The following is a 19021-nucleotide window of genomic DNA, read 5'->3' on the forward strand; positions in this document are numbered from 1 at the left end:
CAAACACGATTGCAGGTCAGGTGGTACATTCTCACAGCTCACCCGATCTTGGGAGTTTCCTTTTAGAGATGTGATGCAGCATTAAAATGAGATGGTCATTCAAAAAACCCACAACCAGCTGAATTTGACCTGTTTCATACTTTGATATGTACACAAGAATATTAAATACTGTATGAAAAAGGCCAGTTGTTGCTCTTAATTCAATCCCCTATTTACAGCTATTGTCTCCAAGCTTAAAGCTCTCAAATCACTTGATGGATGTCCTCTCTAGACCATACGAACAAAACAAAACATCCCACTAATTCAGCACTTCGACTTCTGTTACCTTGCAATCCATCCATTAAAGTTGTCTTGAAAGAAAGAAAATATTCTTTTCAGTGTAATCTCAAATAATACATGCTGGCTGGCTGGCTGGCTGACTGGCTGGCTGGCTGGCTGGCTGGCTGGCTGACTGGCTGGCTGACAAGATCAATCACTTTATAAAAATCTCAGCCTCAACATTTCAGCTTGGTCTTCAAGTGCTGATCTATTATACTGGCTTCTAACGTGCAGAGCAGACTGACAGGTAGCAAGATTTTAAAACTTTTTTTTCCTGTAAATTTTTCATTTCACAAAACAGGTGGCCTCGAGTTTTGAACGACACAAAGATGATAAAAAAAAACAGCTGTTATGAGCTGGCAACCTAGCAGACGAATTCATCCTGCCATCAAACTTTGTCTTCTCCAGCACCAATATCTTGTGAGTTTAATTCGCATGTTTGATATCTTCATCTTCAAAGACCAAGATCGCAAAAATCTTTATTAAATGTTTCGTCACTGAGGGTCGAACAGAAGCACGATATTTGGCCATAATTTGGTGACACTGTGACTGCATAGAACATGGACTGTAAATAAAGATGGATGATGTGTCTCCACTTCCTCCAAAATCAAGCTAAAATATCACGAATATGGGCGCCGCCATCCTGCCCTTTTGACACCTCTGCGCAGTGGTGATTGTTGAGTGGAGCCGTGGCATCGAGGTCCTGCCGGTACAAGCACTCAACCAATCGTGAGTCAGTCACAGCCGTCAATCATGGCGTTTTACACCTCAATTAAATATTCAAAACCAAACTTGCTGGAAAGATTAGCACATGAAAACACATTGGAGTACTAAGAACTACCTGAAATGGCAGAAACCATATTTGGAAAAAAAATATTTGACATGTACTTTTTAGTTTAGTCCATGTCCCATCTGCTAACATGGAGGAGGCATCCATCAGGGGGCGATCAAGATGATTTGGCTTTACTTATGGGAGCTGTCATGACATCCAACTTGATTTACAGTCTATATAATATAATGGAGATTAACAGGGGTTGTTTACTGTCTCTTACAAGTCATTATTAATGTTTTTGAGCCTCAAAAGACATATTTTTAGTGGAGTATTGAACTCATACCAAAGAGTTTAGCATCATCATATTTGTTGAGAATTAAGTCTCCTTAATGTAGTAAAATCTGCAATGGTTATTTCCATGACATTCAGAACTAGTTTCATATTTTGGGGAATATATATAGCACTTTTGCTATATTGCCAACAGTTAGACTAAACAATAAGCCAGGTACGATGGCTCGAGCCAAACGTACAGAATCCATCTACCAGCACTTCTCCAGCTCACTAAGAACCACGTTATTTCTCAGTCGTTTCAACAAAGTCATGTTACAAAGGGTGAAAGTGACAAGTTATGGTTTTACAAAGGGCAACGTGTGCCAGACAGCGTCTTGGCTGGGTGCTTTTACTTCCTGGAGTCACTTCCAAGAAAGAGTCTGGCACATATAGTCCACAACTTGTCTTTTTGACTCTTTGGTTTGTGCATATGTCAGATGTCAGGCTCATCCTTTTACAGTTGCTCACTTTGATTTAGGACTACATTGAGACGACTTGTGACTTGCAGAACAAAGCCGTTGTTCCACCTCTGCCTTTACAGAAAAAAAATGACATTCATATAACCTTCTCGCTGCTCAAAAATCCTCTCGCAGATCCCACCTGGCATGAAGCTGGCTACAGTTTCTGTATCGCTCAAAAAAACTCACATAAACAGACACACAGGCACACGAAGAGTTTAAAACACACCCAGTTTGGCCAACAGTTATTATCACAAACACATTATTGCGAATTAAGTGTGCTTTCTTTTCAATTTCAATCAAAAGATTTTCTTTAAAAACAATTGAGATGGCTACATGCAAATGAAAAATAAAAAATAAAAAAGGGAATCATAAAAAAAGACGTTTTTGGGCCTTGGCATGGGCCGGACAAAGATCTGCATTGACCACACATCAATCCTACATTCTTGACACACAGATAATAAACACCAAGCACCAGGAGAGTTTCAGTCTTGCATTGGCTTCACAGTCGGTGTTTCATAGAAGGGGACAGGTGAATGGAGGTCAGGTTCAACTTGTGAGAGCTGCTAATCCTAAAATGTCATTTTTAAATACATTGTTTTATCAGAAATAGCTGATGAGAGAAAAAATCCATCTCTCCTCTCATCGACCTTTGAACTCTAAAGCCTTCTGTGTCGGTCCCAATATGCATTGTGTATTTGTGGAAACCTCATGCAAAGAGAGAGAGAGGACAGGGTGAGGTCAAAGATGGCCTGAGCTCCTGACCAGTTGTTTTCCGGTAAGGGGGAGTTTTTTAAAACGTGTGAAGATAGAGCATCAGTCTTAATTCTGTACAATTTGCTCTCCCTTTGAATCTGCACAGGTCAGCGAACCCTGCAGACAAGAAACTGAGAAGCGCTCCACAGCTCAGCTCTGACATACACTGCAAGGAACGGAGGGAGGATATGAAATCTTGGTTCAGTGTACTGTATATTTCACAGTTGGCTAACAAACTGCTCTGTGGTAACCCGGGGTCTTCCAAGTCCTGTCCTCGGCCTAACACCTATCCATTTTATGAATCCTCACTCTCTTCTTGACTGACTTTCAGCTGAAGATCATTAGGGCTCTTCCAAGGGCCCTTAAGAGGGTTCCTGTGGAGTAGTATGCCTCTGAAGTGCCCTTGGCAGGCTGGAGTGTTTGTCTCACTAGCAAACTTATAGTCAGCTGATGAATTCCTCAGAAGTGAGGGGGGAGGCTGCTCAAGCACAACAGGGAGCGTGTATGACACAAAAGGACAGAGGTTGGCTTGCTGCTGGAGAATGGGTTTAAGAATGAGTATGGAGCCGTGGGTGCTGTGTGCTCGGTCGTGTCAAAGGTCGCGGGGACAAACTGTGGAGGAAGTGGCGGCGAGGAGATCAGAGGAGGAGGGAGGCAGCTGAGGCACAGAGAGGGGCATTGGAGAGGTGGCTTGGGAAAGGATGAAGGGCCGAGAGGACGAGGCGCAGCTTTCGCAGATTAAGTGAGGGTGATGTAGGCTGAGGCCTTCTCCTTCAGTTGTCTCAGACACAGATGACAGCTCCAGCTCCCTGCAACACACACACACACACACACACACACACACACACACACACACACACACACACACACACACACACACACACACACACACACACACACACACACACACACACACACACACACACACACACAGAGCACATCACAGATCAGCAGTTCAATCACCGCTATTGTAAAGCCTTGTGAATTAATCCCTCATTTCAGACAGCATTAAGTAACACTGTAAATTAAAGCCCCGTGGTGAAGCATCACATGCTGTGCCTGTGGTTTGGAGATGCAGGGGACTTGACAAGTACTTTGCTGTGGATTTTGGCATGTGGTTTGTACCATTAATTAAACATCCACTTGAGACAGATGTTAAAATCCAACACTCCTTCTTGCAGCATCTTTTACACTTCAATGAGAATGTATTTATGAATGTGTGTATTGTCGCTGTAATGTATTTTTTTTTGTAAAGTGCTGTGTGAACACTAAGCACAGTACAGTATGTTTATATGTATATAATATAACCTTTCACGTTCTCTGCTCAAGCATAAATCTAAAATAACTGAGTAGATGTCTTTCATAAATCAAAAGTGTTGCATACGTGGGAAGAGCATGACACTGTTAGCGAGCGTTAAACACGTGTGGCACTGCTGCTGTATGTTCAGCCAAGTGACACTCTTGCCATGGAAACAGATTATTTTTTGGACTACCGGTTTCCATGGCAATGCCATCAAACATCCTAAGGCAGCCATCTTATGTTTCGTGGGGAAAAAACTACTGGATTCAGATGTACCTGCTCCTGTTCTGTGATCACACGCAGCATTAGGAGCATTTCAGCTTGTGGTTAATTCAATTCAATTAAATTCAAATCCATTTTAACCCGCCAAATCATACTATAAATGATCTCAAGGCACTTTACATATAATGTCGAGACTTATTCCGATTAACATGAACTGAAAAAGAGGTGACGAGTCCTGAGTGTCACCCAAACAACGACGGGTTTAGTCATGTTTTAAAGTCCTAAAAGTCAGCGTGTCAGATTACAGGACTGTTTTGACTCATTACCTCCACCAAAGAGGTTTCACTCCTGTCGGTTTGTTTGTTGTAAACAAGATTATGCAAAAACAACTGGAGATTTTGCAAGAGGGTGTCTTTCAAACTTTTTCATTTTCGTTGATTTGTTAGAGAATAATTCATGAATCTTGATTGAAAAAATCTTGCTTCTTTAGGGAGCTGATATCTATGAGTGTGTGCAATTTGGTGCAGTTTAATTAAATATAAAGGGACTGTTGGGCCTTGGCGGAGGTATGCACTCTACTGAGGGTCCTTCTAGTTTTGATTGTCTCTCCACCTACTGTACTGTTATGTAATCATTTACTAAAAAAGACTTGGACGAAATTACATGCAGGTTTGAACACTTGAGAGGTCCTGGTATGCAGTGTCTGTATGCGCTCTACTTAGTTTCCTTAGTGTTGCATTGTATTCATGCTCCGTGTTATACATACCCTCTGGTGGTTCAGACATGGGAGGGCTCAGACAGTACATGTGGTAGCCTCTGTCACAATCATCACAAAACAACAGCTGGTCCTGGAACAGAGGAGAATATTCAGATAAATGTCATTATGAAGTGGGAGACTTGAAATCAAAGCTGAGGACAGAGCAGCATTAATGTAATGTGTATAATACTGGAATATGTGCATTGGTGTTCATATAAATCAAAGGGTTAAGGTGTGACAAATATGCCCCTTGGTTATTTTTAAATTATAAACACAGATGCAGACCTAACAACCTCCCTTCACTGAAATTGTTCCTAATTCTCTCTGCACCGTGACTCTGCTTTACTCTTCATGAATTAAATAAAACCTGCATTTATTTCAGGTCGACAATTCTTTCTTCAAAGTTTTCTCACAGGTTTAAAGCTGTTTCATTCCACAGAGACTAATTGGGCAACAGTACAGCTCAGTGGATGGACGTCATCCTTCAGCCAGAGGGAGCCACTCTCGCATCCTGTGAATCTAAGCCAGCGCCTGAATCACTGTTCATACACGCTCAACAAGACTGTTTAAAACTTTACATAATGCATATACTGTATGTACAGGGTGTTGTGTGTGTGTGTGTGTGTGTGTGTGTGTGTGTGTGTGTGTGTGTGTGTGTGTGTGTGTGTGTGTGTGTGTGTGTGTGTGTGTGTGTGCAGCCACATGTGTTAACATGTAGTATAAAGTGAGATCCTACATCGTTTTCAGACGTGCCACACAGGCTGCAGGACTTGCACTCGATGCACTGCCAGCGATAAGTCCTCACGGCAGCCGTCATGTTCACTGTGAACTGCAGACAGGATGGGTGGCCTGGGTGCACACACAAACACACACACACACACACACACACACACACACACACACACACACACACACACACACACACACACACACACACACACACACACACACACACACACACACATGCATGCACACACGCACACACACAAGCACACATCCACATAATGTTTTTCATTGTCACTTTCTGTATTTTGAGGAAAGTCATCCATTATCCACCTATTCTATCTGTCCATCTATCTGTTTGTTCTTATGTGCAATTTTTTATACATTTCAGCAGTGGTGTTTTGTAGAAATGAATGAACTTAAATTACTTGATAGAAATTTTGGACAGCATTCTTCATGAGGTGTGGAAGTTGTGATATTGAGCTGTGATATTTAGCAAACGGTGAAGGAACATGATTTAATTGGAGCTGTCTCAGGAAATATTATCATGAATTTGTGATTTGATTTCTGAAAAATACAGATTCTGGGAAATATTTTCAACATGACAGTGTCACTGCAGTGCACTCAAACTGACATTGAAAACAATTATCGATGTGTCCTATTGTTATTTTTCCTGGTACCTGCTCTTACATGGTACCGTAAATAGAATTATTACATCATACTCACTACCTGACCTTCATCTTTGTGAGTGATTATAAAATATAAAGAAGAGGACCATACCAATGTTTTGCATGCATCAACCCATTCATTACAAGTCACATACATCAGTTTTGGTTCTCTTTTTTTATTGTCAGATGAAAAGGAACAGATGGGGAAAGTATATACAGTACATGCAATAATACACAAATTCTGCATTATATACACTGCAATCTCTGCATGTATACATGTAACCAGAAAGAAAAACAAAACAAGTAAATAATACAACCACATAAAATCACACTTAAACTCTACTCCAATAAAATATACTGTGCAACCAAAATACATATCCCATAGATGCATCCATGTACCTTGTAATACATGACGAGACCCTCTTAAAAGAAGAAATAAACAATGGTTTATAATATCACAATTGTAAATTGATGCAGAAAAATCCAGGATTGAAAGGTGTGCAACAAGATTTAAAACAATTTTGTATTTTTGCTAGAAAAGGTCACACCAAGATTTTATTGAATCCCTCAATATTTCAATGCCAAGAAATGTCAGTGTTTGACAGCACAGTGATCAATGGACATGACCACTGTAGATGAAACTAGGAGCCAGATTGAAGGTGAGTTTATTCCTGACCTTGACAAGACCCGTCAGTCTGTTTTTTGCACTTCTGTCATACACAAACTGTATCATTGTGTGTTTTGCACATACTGGGAGCTGCATGCAGGTTGTTGAATATCTTAATTTGTATTTAATGTGATTTGTCTAAACAAATTCACATGCTCAACATTGTACAAAACTTTATAAAGTCCCCAATCCTTCTGCAACAATGATTAATGAGATAATGATTACATTGTTTCTAGAATATCACTATATTATTGGCTGTTGATACTTTCAAAATAAGCCTTCAAATTTGAATTAATTCCTGACACCTCTCGAGTAGCAACAAAAATACAGTATTTTTGTTGAAAAAGAGAAATCTAGTGCAACAGCCTGTGTTCTCCAAAGTATGTCTTATTATTTTTGGAAGTTTTAATGTGCTGTCTTCCTTTCAGGAAGCAAAGGCTTCATATTCCTTTACACACAGAAAGAAAATCAACTTGCAGGAAATACGTTGAGGAAAGACAATGCATTATTTTTTATTTTGTAAGTTATGTTATTGTTGAATGGTAACGCAGCAGAGTTTTAAAATCAATCTGCATTTAATCCAACTAGAAAACATCAATCACACAAATAAAAGCATGAATTACAATTACGTGTATAGTGGCCTATAAGGACAGTAAACAATCAAGGTAGTAATTACCAATTCCAGCTCTATCGATAGGCTAGTTTTACGCTTACTACTTAAAGTCACAGTGTGAGATGATGCTAATTTGTTCACTAACTTAAGTGAATAACAATTTTGTATGTAGGTGATATTCATCTGTATATTTATCAGGAGAATCTCAAATAAGCTTTCACCGTATGAATTTTGTCCTTCAGGGCCACCATTTCAGGTTAGGTTCAATTCTCTGCAAATTGATTTTCAAACTGTATAAAAAAAATAAAATCTATTGCTCAACAAGCAACAACAAAAAGGTAAAAACACTACAGCAAAAGGTTATTAATGCGATTAGGTATACTGTACATGATTAGTAGCAGATGGGCTGAAACAAAACAAAAAACACTGGTATGGTCCATCCATTTTACTTGTTACGTGAAACTTGCATGTAGTTATGTAGTAGATCTATTCTCCACAAAGGAAGTGATTGGAAAATGTGTATCAACAGAGGACTGCCTTCCTCCTGCCAATTATCCCCTTCAGCGGTGCCCTACCTGAGCGTCCACAGTCTGCACAGGAGATAAGGTCTTCAGGGCAGCCGGTCTTCTTTGAACCTCCGAGGCAGAAGTCGCAGTAGCCGTTGGCGATCACTGAGCCGTCCGGTGCTTTCTTGGCTGGAAGTAAAAAAAAGAAAAGAGAAGAGGGTGAGGAAAATGGGGATTTTTAGCTTAATCCCTCCTGGGCTCTGGAAGAGTGGGATGAAGAGTGTAAACTCAGTAAAGTCAGCGAGGGAGCTGCATCAATCTCTCAACAGAAGGACAGATTGGACAGGAAAAGTCTATAAAAGTCCTAACATATCAACAAAGCAGCGGCCACCAAGGTATGTTGAGAAAGAGGAAACATCACCGACAGTATTGTAGAGACAGAGAGTGATTAGAGGTAAAATGCGATGTAAGACAAAGAAGAAGAAAGTCAATCTGTAACTAAGTCCCAGTTGCCACTATAGATTGCATACCATCCCAGCTGGGACAACACTCTGTCTGTCTCTCTCTTTGATTCAGTAAAAACAAGCATTGGTGCAGGCCAGCTTCAGCGACTGGGACTTGCCAAAACCCCTGTTCACCCAGGAAGTGAGAGGGGAGGGGATGAGGAGGGACAGAGGGTTCTGTTGGCGCTTATGAGGTCTGGTAAATACTGTAAGAAGAAAGAAACTGAAGAAAGACAAGTGTGTGTGTGTGTGTGTGTGTGTGTGTGTGTGTGTGTGTGTGTGTGTGTGTGTGTGTGTGTGTGTGTGTGAGTGTAGGGAGACTGCTGGGACAGACCTGCCATCATGCTGAGCACGGAGAGGCAAGCGCTCCATGTGAAGCCGTTTCATAATAATTATTAACAAGAGAGAAATTCCCCTTGCCTGAGTGCTGTGTATGTATGTGTGTGTGTGTGTGCGTGCGTGCGTGCGTGCGTGCGTGCGTGCGTGCGTGCGTGCGTGCGTGTGTGTGTGTGTGTGTGTGTGTGTTATCCCTCTGTCATTATGTCTGTCTGTCTGACTGTTAGTCCGCCTGCCTGTCTTACTGCTTTTGATTGCATAATCACTTTAATGGAAACAATCACATAACCACTGCAGACGAGTCTGTATGTGTGCTTTCTTCTCTTCAGATGTGATGTTCTGGACGTGTCCTCCACAATGACTCACCAGGCAGGACGGAGCAACAGCTACACACATATACACATGCATGCATAGTAAACCAGTCATCCTGCAGAAAGACTAAATACTACTAATGGAGGTGATACTGTTAATGTAGTGTGTGTGTGTGTGTGTGTGTGTGTGTGTGTGTGTGTGTGTGTGTGTGTGTGTGTGTGTGTGTGTGTGTGTGTGTGTGTGTGTGTGTGTGTCTTTACATGAGCGACAGAGAGAGAGGTCATTAATCCATCCATTTCAGGGTGGAGTCTTATTTGTCCAAAACGGGGAGGGGGGATGAGGAGAGGGCGAATTTGATGGAAAAGAGGGGGGGGAGAGAGAGAGAGAGAGAGAGAGAGAGAGAGAGAGAGAGAGAGAGAGAGAGAGAGAGAGAGCGAGAGAGATTGGGTTTCTACTCCACAGGGTCTGGCTTTAATCCTCCGAGAAATAATATAATAATATTAAAAAAATACTCAGATCAGGACGAGAGACAGAAAGACAGACAGAGGAGGGGAGGGAGGGAGATGAGAAGATGTACCTGCTCCTGCAGAATTCAACAGGGTTACACTGAGCAAAAACCATAGTTTCTACATATATATAAATAATTACATACAACTGCAGTTACTGGAATGTGTACTTTCATACAATGATGGATAACAAGGTTGTAAACTAGTATAAGTAGACTGAATCATCAAATGTAAGTAACAATGCTCAATCCTATGATGTATTCATAGACTTTCAGTGGCACAGATTTACTGCAAGTCAGAAAAGAAGGGGGAATACACCGACCAGAGTGGATTGTCTGGATCTTAGCTACAAGCAAGCAGCTCCACCTGAAATTCACAATGTTGTATTTCAACACAAACGTCTCCATCCTCCATAATTCTCAATAATCTCTTGCCTGTGATCTTGCTGGTGTCAGCTTTTTCTAATGATGAGAGTTTCATTTTTTTTTCAGAATCAAAAATCATTGGTGCACAGTATTTCGTATCTGACATTTTACTTGAGTGTCCTTATTGGGTGAAACAAGCGCGATATAGCGCCCTCAGAAATGTGCTATTCTATTGTGCAACATACAGTAGCAAAGAGCCATATTGGGTCAGTGACGAGGCAAAACGATGATAAGTGTCAGAAATCTGAATTGGATGCTCCGAGCAAAGACGTAAAGAGAAAACGGAGCACTACCACCGGAGATCGAGGGGGTCAACGACAAATTTAAAATGTTGACTTGATGATGGTACCAGTTGAAGAGTTAAAGGCAGGGTTGGTAATATTTATCTTATTTGTCGACACTGTCTTCACATCCTGACAGCTAGCAATAAATCGACTGAAAAAACAACAAAAACAGTCTGAGTCTGTGGCCCTCACAGGACTGTAATAAACGTGACCATTCATTCAGACCGAATGAAACAATTGACTGGCGTACCTGTCTGTCACAAACCAGCCTGCCAGCCTGCCAGCCTGCCCGTGCTATCACTGCACATGACCAGAGACTCTGGTCTTTGGACAGACATACACTGCTGAAGCGAAGATGATAGCCCGAAGTTAGCAAGTGAGTCACGGAAAAGTCGTCTTCTAGCAGTTGTCAAACAGTGAGCGTTCATGTGTTGGGGGCAGTAGGTTTGACAAGATGGCTGATGGGAGGGTGAGATGTATTGGTTGTATTTTTTCAAAGTGAAGCTTGCTTCTGAAAGCTTTTCCAAGATTACCAACCCTGGCTTTAATGGATCACCAACATCTGTACATCTGCATTGGTAACATAGCTTAAGAGCAGGACATTGAACCTGATGTGAAAACTGTATGAAGAGTTCCTGCTTCATATAAAAACAGGTAACAAAATAAAATAGCTGCTCTGAAATGACGCTGGTTATGCAGTAGGAGAATACAGTAGCTTTATAAGTGTATTTACTTTTTAAGAAACTAACACAGCCAGCTGTTTACTGAGTCTAGCTGAGGGATGGATAAACTTTAGAGACTGGGTGTATATGGTGTGCAGGCCTGGAGCCAATACAAACACGTCTCTGCCTCCTTGTACTGGTCAAACAAATTGCTTTTATCTTCGCTGCTTTTATTTGGGCTCACTGCTGCTGATTGGGCCTCGCAATCCCTGGTGGGATTGGTACACATGCGGATAGCCACACACTCACACACACACACACACACACACACACACAGACTGCATTTTATCTGTGTCTGTGTGCTACTGTTATGTGCGTGCATCTCTACCTTTTGTACTCGTGCCTGTTTGTGTGTGTGTGTGTGTGTGTGTGTGTGTGTGTGTGTGTGTGTGTGTGTGTGTGTGTGTGTGTGTGTGTGTGTGTGTGTGTGTGTGTGTGTGTGTGTGTGTGTGTGTGTGAGGCCCCAGAGAGTGAATCAGCAGGTCCTGATGCATGTGAGTGAGCTGGGGCTGCCCGCTGGCCTGCCTGTACTATGGAAAAAAACTCCATCAATGATTAAACGCCTGTGGCCATGTTTCAGAAGCCGCCTGCAACCACAGACACGCCATTGCTGGCTAAGGGAGGGAGGGAGGGAGGGATGAGGACCGTGATAGAGAGAGAGGGAATAAAGAGGGCTGAGCTAATGAGCAAAAATAAAAGAGATATATGCCAGGTTGGGGGGAAAATGAGAAAGCGAACAAAGAAAGATGGCACAAGTCAGGTGGCTTTTTTCTGCTTTTCTCTTCTTCCTAACTCCCTCGTTTACCTTTACCGCTCCCCCGTCCCTCTCTGTTTCCAAATCTTTACCTGCTTCAGCCTTCCTCCTCCTCTTCTGTTTTTTACCTCCCTCCTTTACCTGACCCTCTTCTCCCTCCCTCCCGCATTCCCTCCCTCCTCTGCTCTCCTCTTCCAATTACCAGGAGGAGTATGAGCAGAACCGCACACTTCACAGCTTTCAAGTGTTGGAGAGAGATCCTCCTGGGAATTATCCAGCAAGAGATGAATCCTCAAATGCACCTCACCCCCTCCCCATCCCTCACTCCCTCCCCCCCAACAACTCCCCCCCCAGCACCTACCCTTCCCCATCCTTCCTCCCTCTCTGCTTTATAATATTTTTTCTCTCTCCCCTTTTTCTCATTTCCTCCTCCATGCTGCTCCTTCGTTACCTTGCATTGTTATTTTGCTCACTGCAAGCTCCTTTTTCCAAATTGAGCTTCTCGTATTTACATTCTCACATATTCATTTTAAGAATGTTCATATTTTCATTAATGCTTTCAACGGTTCAGTCAAGTGACGTTTTAAAATAGTTTTTCTGGTCAAGCCTAACATATGAGTAATTGTGGTTTTCTGGAAACAAAAGACCGAATAAAAAGGGAGAAGAACAGAAGGAAACATTGAAACTTGAAAAGCTTGATTCCTTACATTTTAAAATGTAATATATAATAAATCCTCGACAAAATGTATAAAAACAACAAGACAGATATTACTTATTTTTTTGATTTGTGCACATGCATTATCCAAAATGTTTCCAACAATGTTCAAACCCAGAGAAATCCCCAATGGTATTCAAGGTAACAAGTTATTTAATTTTGGTCGCACTTTAATTTCGTCATATCAGCTTTACCCGTGGCTTTGCACATCTCTGCTTTAACCTCAGGGGCAAACGACGTATGCTGAAGGGAAAACACAATGTTGGCCAGTGTGCAAGTCTGGTATTTTTTTCCTTGTGTTGTTCACTCGTAATGGATGATGATTATTCATTGTTGTTTGCTGCATGTTCTACTGCCGAATCTCTCAATGGGGGTGAGGACAACAACTCCCAAGATCCCACGCTGCTTTACGACATCATCAAGAAGGTCTTCTGTTTTGATTCAGAGATGCAGCGGGACCAGGTTACATATATTCTTTAAATTACTTTTTTTATACATCACTGCTCTGTGAAAACTATGTATGTCCAAAACATATAAGGTTAGAAAAACAACACTGATAATTAAATGGGTATTAACCTTAAGATTTACAAAGTAGGATCTTTTTTTCAACCCACAGACATTCATCAGCTTGTCAGAATTTTTTTTTAATAGCCATAACATTTGGAGATGTGTGGATTTAAATGGATAGTGACAGCGATTAGCACAGCAAAAGTATTCAAATTAAGCTTCTCATATTGAGCCCACAGTTGCCAGTGTGGTTTTTTAAAAGTCAGGAAAACCTGGACTGGAATAGAAATGATCTCAACCGTCTGAGAGAAAATGTGCATCTGAAGAATAGGTGTATCTTCTCTAACTAATGCTGACCTGCATTAGAGGAACATTTCTTACCATGTGTAATGAAGAAAAAGCAGCAAGAGGGGGGGGGGGGGAAATGGTCGGGGAACAGGGTGACCTGGTGTCTTTATCCTCATCCTGCATCTCCCCCATTTTCTTCCTCCAGCATCGCCCTATCTCTCTCTACCCCACCAACCTCTGCTCTTCCTCCCCCCTTATAACCCTTCACTCCTCCATCTCCCTCCAAGACTCTGGAACCAAAACCACAGCCTGACTCTGGCTGGTCGATAATCTCCTCCTCTGGCTAGCCACAGTGGAAGCCTCATCAACTTAGCGCTTCCATCAGAGAGGAATTACCGCTGCCTCCTGCAAACGCACACACACACACACACACAAACACTCACACACAGCTGTGTCTCCATGACATTAGAGGACATTACATTGACCTACATAGATTTCCTAGGGACTTACTCTAAACTTCACCATATCACGTAACCTGAACCTGAACCTAAACCTAATCTCAGGGCCGGCCCTGGGGAGCCCTAGGCGAGATTTCAGATTGCAAACACACACACACACACACACACACACACACACACACACACACACACACACACACACACACACACACACACACAAACACATATGCAAATTCAAATTCAAATTCCTTCCTTCACTCCAGAGGTACATTCATTAGTTAATAGAACAAGTTAACAAAAAAAATATTTATAAGTACTGGATGTAGGCTATAAAAAAACAATACAAATATATAATAAAAAATATAAAAGAGTCTGAAATCTGCTGTACTGACAGCTACCTAGCTATTCGTGTCGACAAAAATAAACATTAATTATGTGCAATTCTCGTGCAAGCAGCCGCCTGGCTGTTCACACAGGAAGCAGATTTCTCCGCACTGGTTCAGGGGTGAATGATGATGATGGTCTTCACAGGTGACTGACCTACGCAAGCCTATAGACGCCACCCCCCCCCCCCCCCACAACAGATTGTGTGCTTGTGTCTGTTTAGGGTTAGGGTAACCCTGTTTAGACACAACTGACAAATGTGTGGAATAAGTACATAATTAAAGATTGGGAAATTTCATCATGTGGGGGCAAAAATCAGGGAAATTGAAACTCCAGGAGAACAGCGGGGAAATCGAAAGTATGGGAGCATATTTAATCATTTATATAATATATAATATATCGCTTATATCGTTTAATATCGATTTTCAGTGTGCTTTCTGGCCCGATTCGCTCACGGCGAGCGGAAAAAATAGAACAGACCCCGAAAACCATCGCTGTAGATCGCGAGCCGGCCGCGGGGCTTCCCGGCACTTCACGGCACTTCCCGGCACTTCCCGGCGCTTCGCTGCCGATGCAAACAGCCCAATTGATTAACAGGGGCGCGGAAAGGAGGCGGACAGCTTTTCGATGCGCTTTGTGGCGCTTCTGCCTCCGGTGTGTCCCTGGGGTTAGAGGATGATGGTGTGACGTTACTGCATTGGTTAACATTGCATGTATCACGTCATGATAAATCAGCCTCTTGTGCCGCCCTCTCGGCATTTTGTGCCCTAGGCAACCGCCTATGTCGCCTATGCCAGGAGCCGCCCCTGCCTAACCTAACCTTGACCGAAATCTAACCTTGACCGAAACCTAACCTTAACTTAGACCTAACCTTGACCGAAACCGAAACCAAAACCAAAACCTTAACCTAACCTAACCTAACCTTGACCTTGACCTAAATCTAACCTTAACCTAAACCTAACCTTGACCTAAATCTAACCTTAAAGGGCCCATATTTTACACCTTTCTGGGATTTAATTTGAGGTATTGGTAGCCCTAAAATGATATATCAGTGGTTTAAAGTAGAAAAAACTGCTGCAATGTGTATTTCCATGTCCTCTCTTCTGCCTCTCTCTGGAGCTGCAGACAGAACAGGCTGTTTTCGCCTGCCTCTTGAGCCCCTCCTCTGATTGGCTGACTGCACTTTGAGTGACACACGACCAGGCCTATCAGCGGTCTCATTCTGTTCCCTCATTCCCTAACCCTAACCCTCCACGCTGCAGTGTTTCTTCAGTGTTGTCTGTTGTGGTTAGCCTTTGGTAGCTAACAAGCTGCTAGCTCAGCAACATGTCTGCTTGGTGTCACGTTCGGTATGGAGGGGTGGTGGTGGTGTGGAGGAGTGGTGGTGGGTTCGGAGGCTGGACTGATACCGACTGGGTGGGGCTGAGAGACGAGTGCGATCCCGAATGACATCATATGGCGGAGGAAGTATGAAACGAGACGTTTCAATAACATATTTCTTAGAATGGACTGAGTGAAAAAGTCCACGGAGTGACTGTTTTCATACTTTGAGGGTCCCTACTGACCCACTTCAAGTCATTACGGATAGTAAAAGCCCAGAAAATGTATTTTACACAATATGGGCCCTTTAACCTAAACCTAACCTTGAGCCTAAATCTAACCTTGACATAAACCTAACCTTAACCTAAACTTGACTTAAACCCAACCTTAACCTAAACCTAACCTTGACCTTTCCTGAAAACATGTCTTATAAAATGTAATGATTTAGTTCCCCACAATGTGAGATATAACTGGACCACACACACACACACACACACACACACACACACACACACACACACACACACACACACACACACACACACACACACACACACACACACACACACACACACACACACACACACACACACACACATCAATCAAATGCCCCTACCTGTTGACTTGTCTTGTTTGCTCATTCCTCATGTTTCTGTCTCTCTTTCTGGTCCTTGATTGGTTGTATATTGTTCCAAGGGATTTTATATGCTTCCTTTTCACTTCGGTTACATGCATTTCTGTTGTTTGTTTCGATAAAGGTACGCCATTTAGTCAGTGAACAAAAAACTGTTGCCATGGTTACCAACATCACAAAAACGCAAAACTTGGTAAATCAAGGCTGTGGTTCTCCGATAGGAATTAACAAGGAAGGGTTGAGTGTGAATGTTTTCACTTTCAATGTTACTGTTATGGGAGGCAGCAAACACTCCAGTGCAGCAGGTGTATAGGAAGGAGTGAGGAGGAGGAGGAGAAACGATGGTGGAGGAAAAATAAGGAGGCAGGGTGGAATTTCAAGAACAGATTAGGCAAGTAGGGAAAGAAAGAGTGAGAAACAGAAGGAGAAGAGGAGGAGGAGGAGGATGGAGGCACAAAGGGGAGAGAAGGAAAGGAGGTGGAAAAAAAAGGCTCTCGTTGTATCGGAGCAGCGGTGTGTGAAAACACACACTCTGCACTCCTGTCGCCTCACTGCTTAATGAGGAGAGCCTCTCAGGAGCTGCACACAAACACACAATTACAATGAGAGCACACACACACACAGACACACACACACACAGATGAAACAAAAGCACACACGTACAGTAAAGTCCACTGGTGCACACAAACACAGAACTCAAACACACCCAGAACACACACCTACAATTTAGTCCACACACACACACACACACACACACACTTAAAGATTTACAACCAAGCCTATGCATAATAACTTTTGCTGTCCAGTTCCAGTCCCATCCTCCAATTGCTCTCTCTAATGTGATGAATGAAATTCCCTTGTAACTCTCGTCCACACACACACACACACACACACACACACACACACACACACACACACACACACACACACACACACACACACACACACACACACACACACACACATTTACATACAGTACAATACAAATCTTTCACATATTCTAAACAACAGACAAATTGCACATTCACATGGTCACAAATCCCAAATTCTTAAGGAGACATCTCCAGGTTTTTTTATGCAGACACAGAGGCAGAGATGCAGTCAGATGGAAACCGTCAGTCACAGATGAAAAGTCACTGCCACCAATTCTCTCTCTCTTTGGATCTTCCTCCACTCACTCTTTCTCCCATCCTCTTCCTCTTTGCACTTTCATGCATTCTCATTATTGCTGCTGCTCTCTCTGCCTCTGATTCGATCTCTTCTCTGTGCATCATTGTGCTACATTTTTTTCTTCGCTTCCCCTTTCCTTATTTCGGTCGATCTATTTTTTTTCCCTTTACTCTCAAAGAGGAAATTGGAGCTCTTTCCTGCAATCCATCTGTTGTCACTCTAATGCCTGCACCAGTGCCATGCTCTCTTCTCCCTGTTTTTTCTCGTTTCTTCTCCATGCATCCACCAAACCTACCCCACCCATCACCCTTATACACACACACACACACACACACACACACACACACACACACAAGTACTTCTTTCACTCATGTCCAGTCAGCAGGTTGCGTAACTCCCAGTGCATTGTGGGTCAGGATGCATGCATTTGTGTGACTGCTTGCAACGTGAGCTTGTGTGCAGGGATGACATTGCAAAGGAGAGAGGACAGAGGCAGTTTTGGTGCATAATAAAACTTGATCTATGGTTGCTATGTAATCACACTGACCCGCAGAAACAGACACACAAACACACACACGCACACAAACAATCCATCAGGCTCTGCAGCCTGCAGATATGTGCACATTTAGCCAGTATACACACATGTAAATAAATCTCACACCCAAACACACACACACGCATGCACCAACAAAAAAACTCCCCATAAATCATGTATGTAAAGAAATCACACATATACACAAACACACACACACACACACACCGTATGCCTAATTTCTGGTGAGTGTAGATATATACACACTTAAAAAGAGCCACTTAGCCCGGCTCGTGTCTCTGTCGATGAAGAGTTAAAATGCAAATTATTAATCCTATTTTGTTCCAGGGAGCGAGCCGGCTGGGAATGTGACTGTGAAATCCTGTTTGAATTTTGCCCAACCGCACATGGTCCACTATACTGTGTGTCAGCGCTGCACTGTCATGTAGAAATGTCAAATGATCAATGATCAAAAAAGAAGAAAGCAAAAAGACATTCAAAGAGGATATCTTCCTCCAAGTTTGTTTGTTTTTGTGGTATTTTTGCACAGAGATGGGGAGTTTGAGTTTGTGGTGCCGTTTGCTTCGTGAGTTCCGTCATGGTAGCTATCACTGCTTGTGCTAACTACCAATTAGAATTTGATTCCAAACAAACCCGACTTGTGAAATGCATCGTTTGGGGGCAGGAGGATGTTCTCCAGGAATAACACAGTAATAGCACAGTAAGTTCAGTATGTGTAAAAGTTAATTTACTACTGCATTATGTGAATAAACATTTGGGTTTTTATATCACCGTAGAATGTAAAACTGTTGCTGAGTTGTAATTCGTCTCGCTCTTGTTGTGTTTTACTGTTAGAATTCAGTAACAGAAAGAAAACCAGACTACAGGAGATGGATAGAGGGTGAGGATGGATTTGGGGCTGGGGGTGGCGGTGGCGGTGGTGTGGAGGGTTGTGGTAGTGAGGGGTGGGGGGCTTATCCAAACATGGCCAACACAGCCGAGGAACCACAAAACAACCAGACAGCGAGCCACAGCACCACATCTTAAGACAGAATACCAAATGAAGCAGACTCCAATATTA

At 42.5% G+C, this 19021-nt stretch overlaps 1 protein-coding gene across 1 annotated transcript in view; it reads right to left on the minus strand.

Annotated features, from left to right (window-relative positions):
• Positions 1 to 2396: 2396 nt before the first annotated feature.
• dpf1 (D4, zinc and double PHD fingers family 1) overlaps positions 2397 to 19021 on the minus strand; it is a 42403-nt gene continuing 25778 nt past the window's right edge. The window contains exons 9-12 of the mRNA XM_034603872.1: positions 8160 to 8279; positions 5650 to 5762; positions 4923 to 5004; positions 2397 to 3443 (exon numbers count right to left, since the gene is read on the minus strand). Of these exons, the coding sequence (XP_034459763.1) occupies positions 3373 to 3443; positions 4923 to 5004; positions 5650 to 5762; positions 8160 to 8279 (386 nt within the window). The 3' untranslated portion in view covers positions 2397 to 3372. The remainder of the gene's footprint in view (positions 3444 to 4922; positions 5005 to 5649; positions 5763 to 8159; positions 8280 to 19021) is intronic.

The sequence above is a fragment of the Hippoglossus hippoglossus genome, chromosome 13 (genome assembly GCF_009819705.1).
Source record: "Hippoglossus hippoglossus isolate fHipHip1 chromosome 13, fHipHip1.pri, whole genome shotgun sequence".
NCBI classification, from domain to species: Eukaryota; Metazoa; Chordata; class Actinopteri; order Pleuronectiformes; family Pleuronectidae; genus Hippoglossus; species Hippoglossus hippoglossus.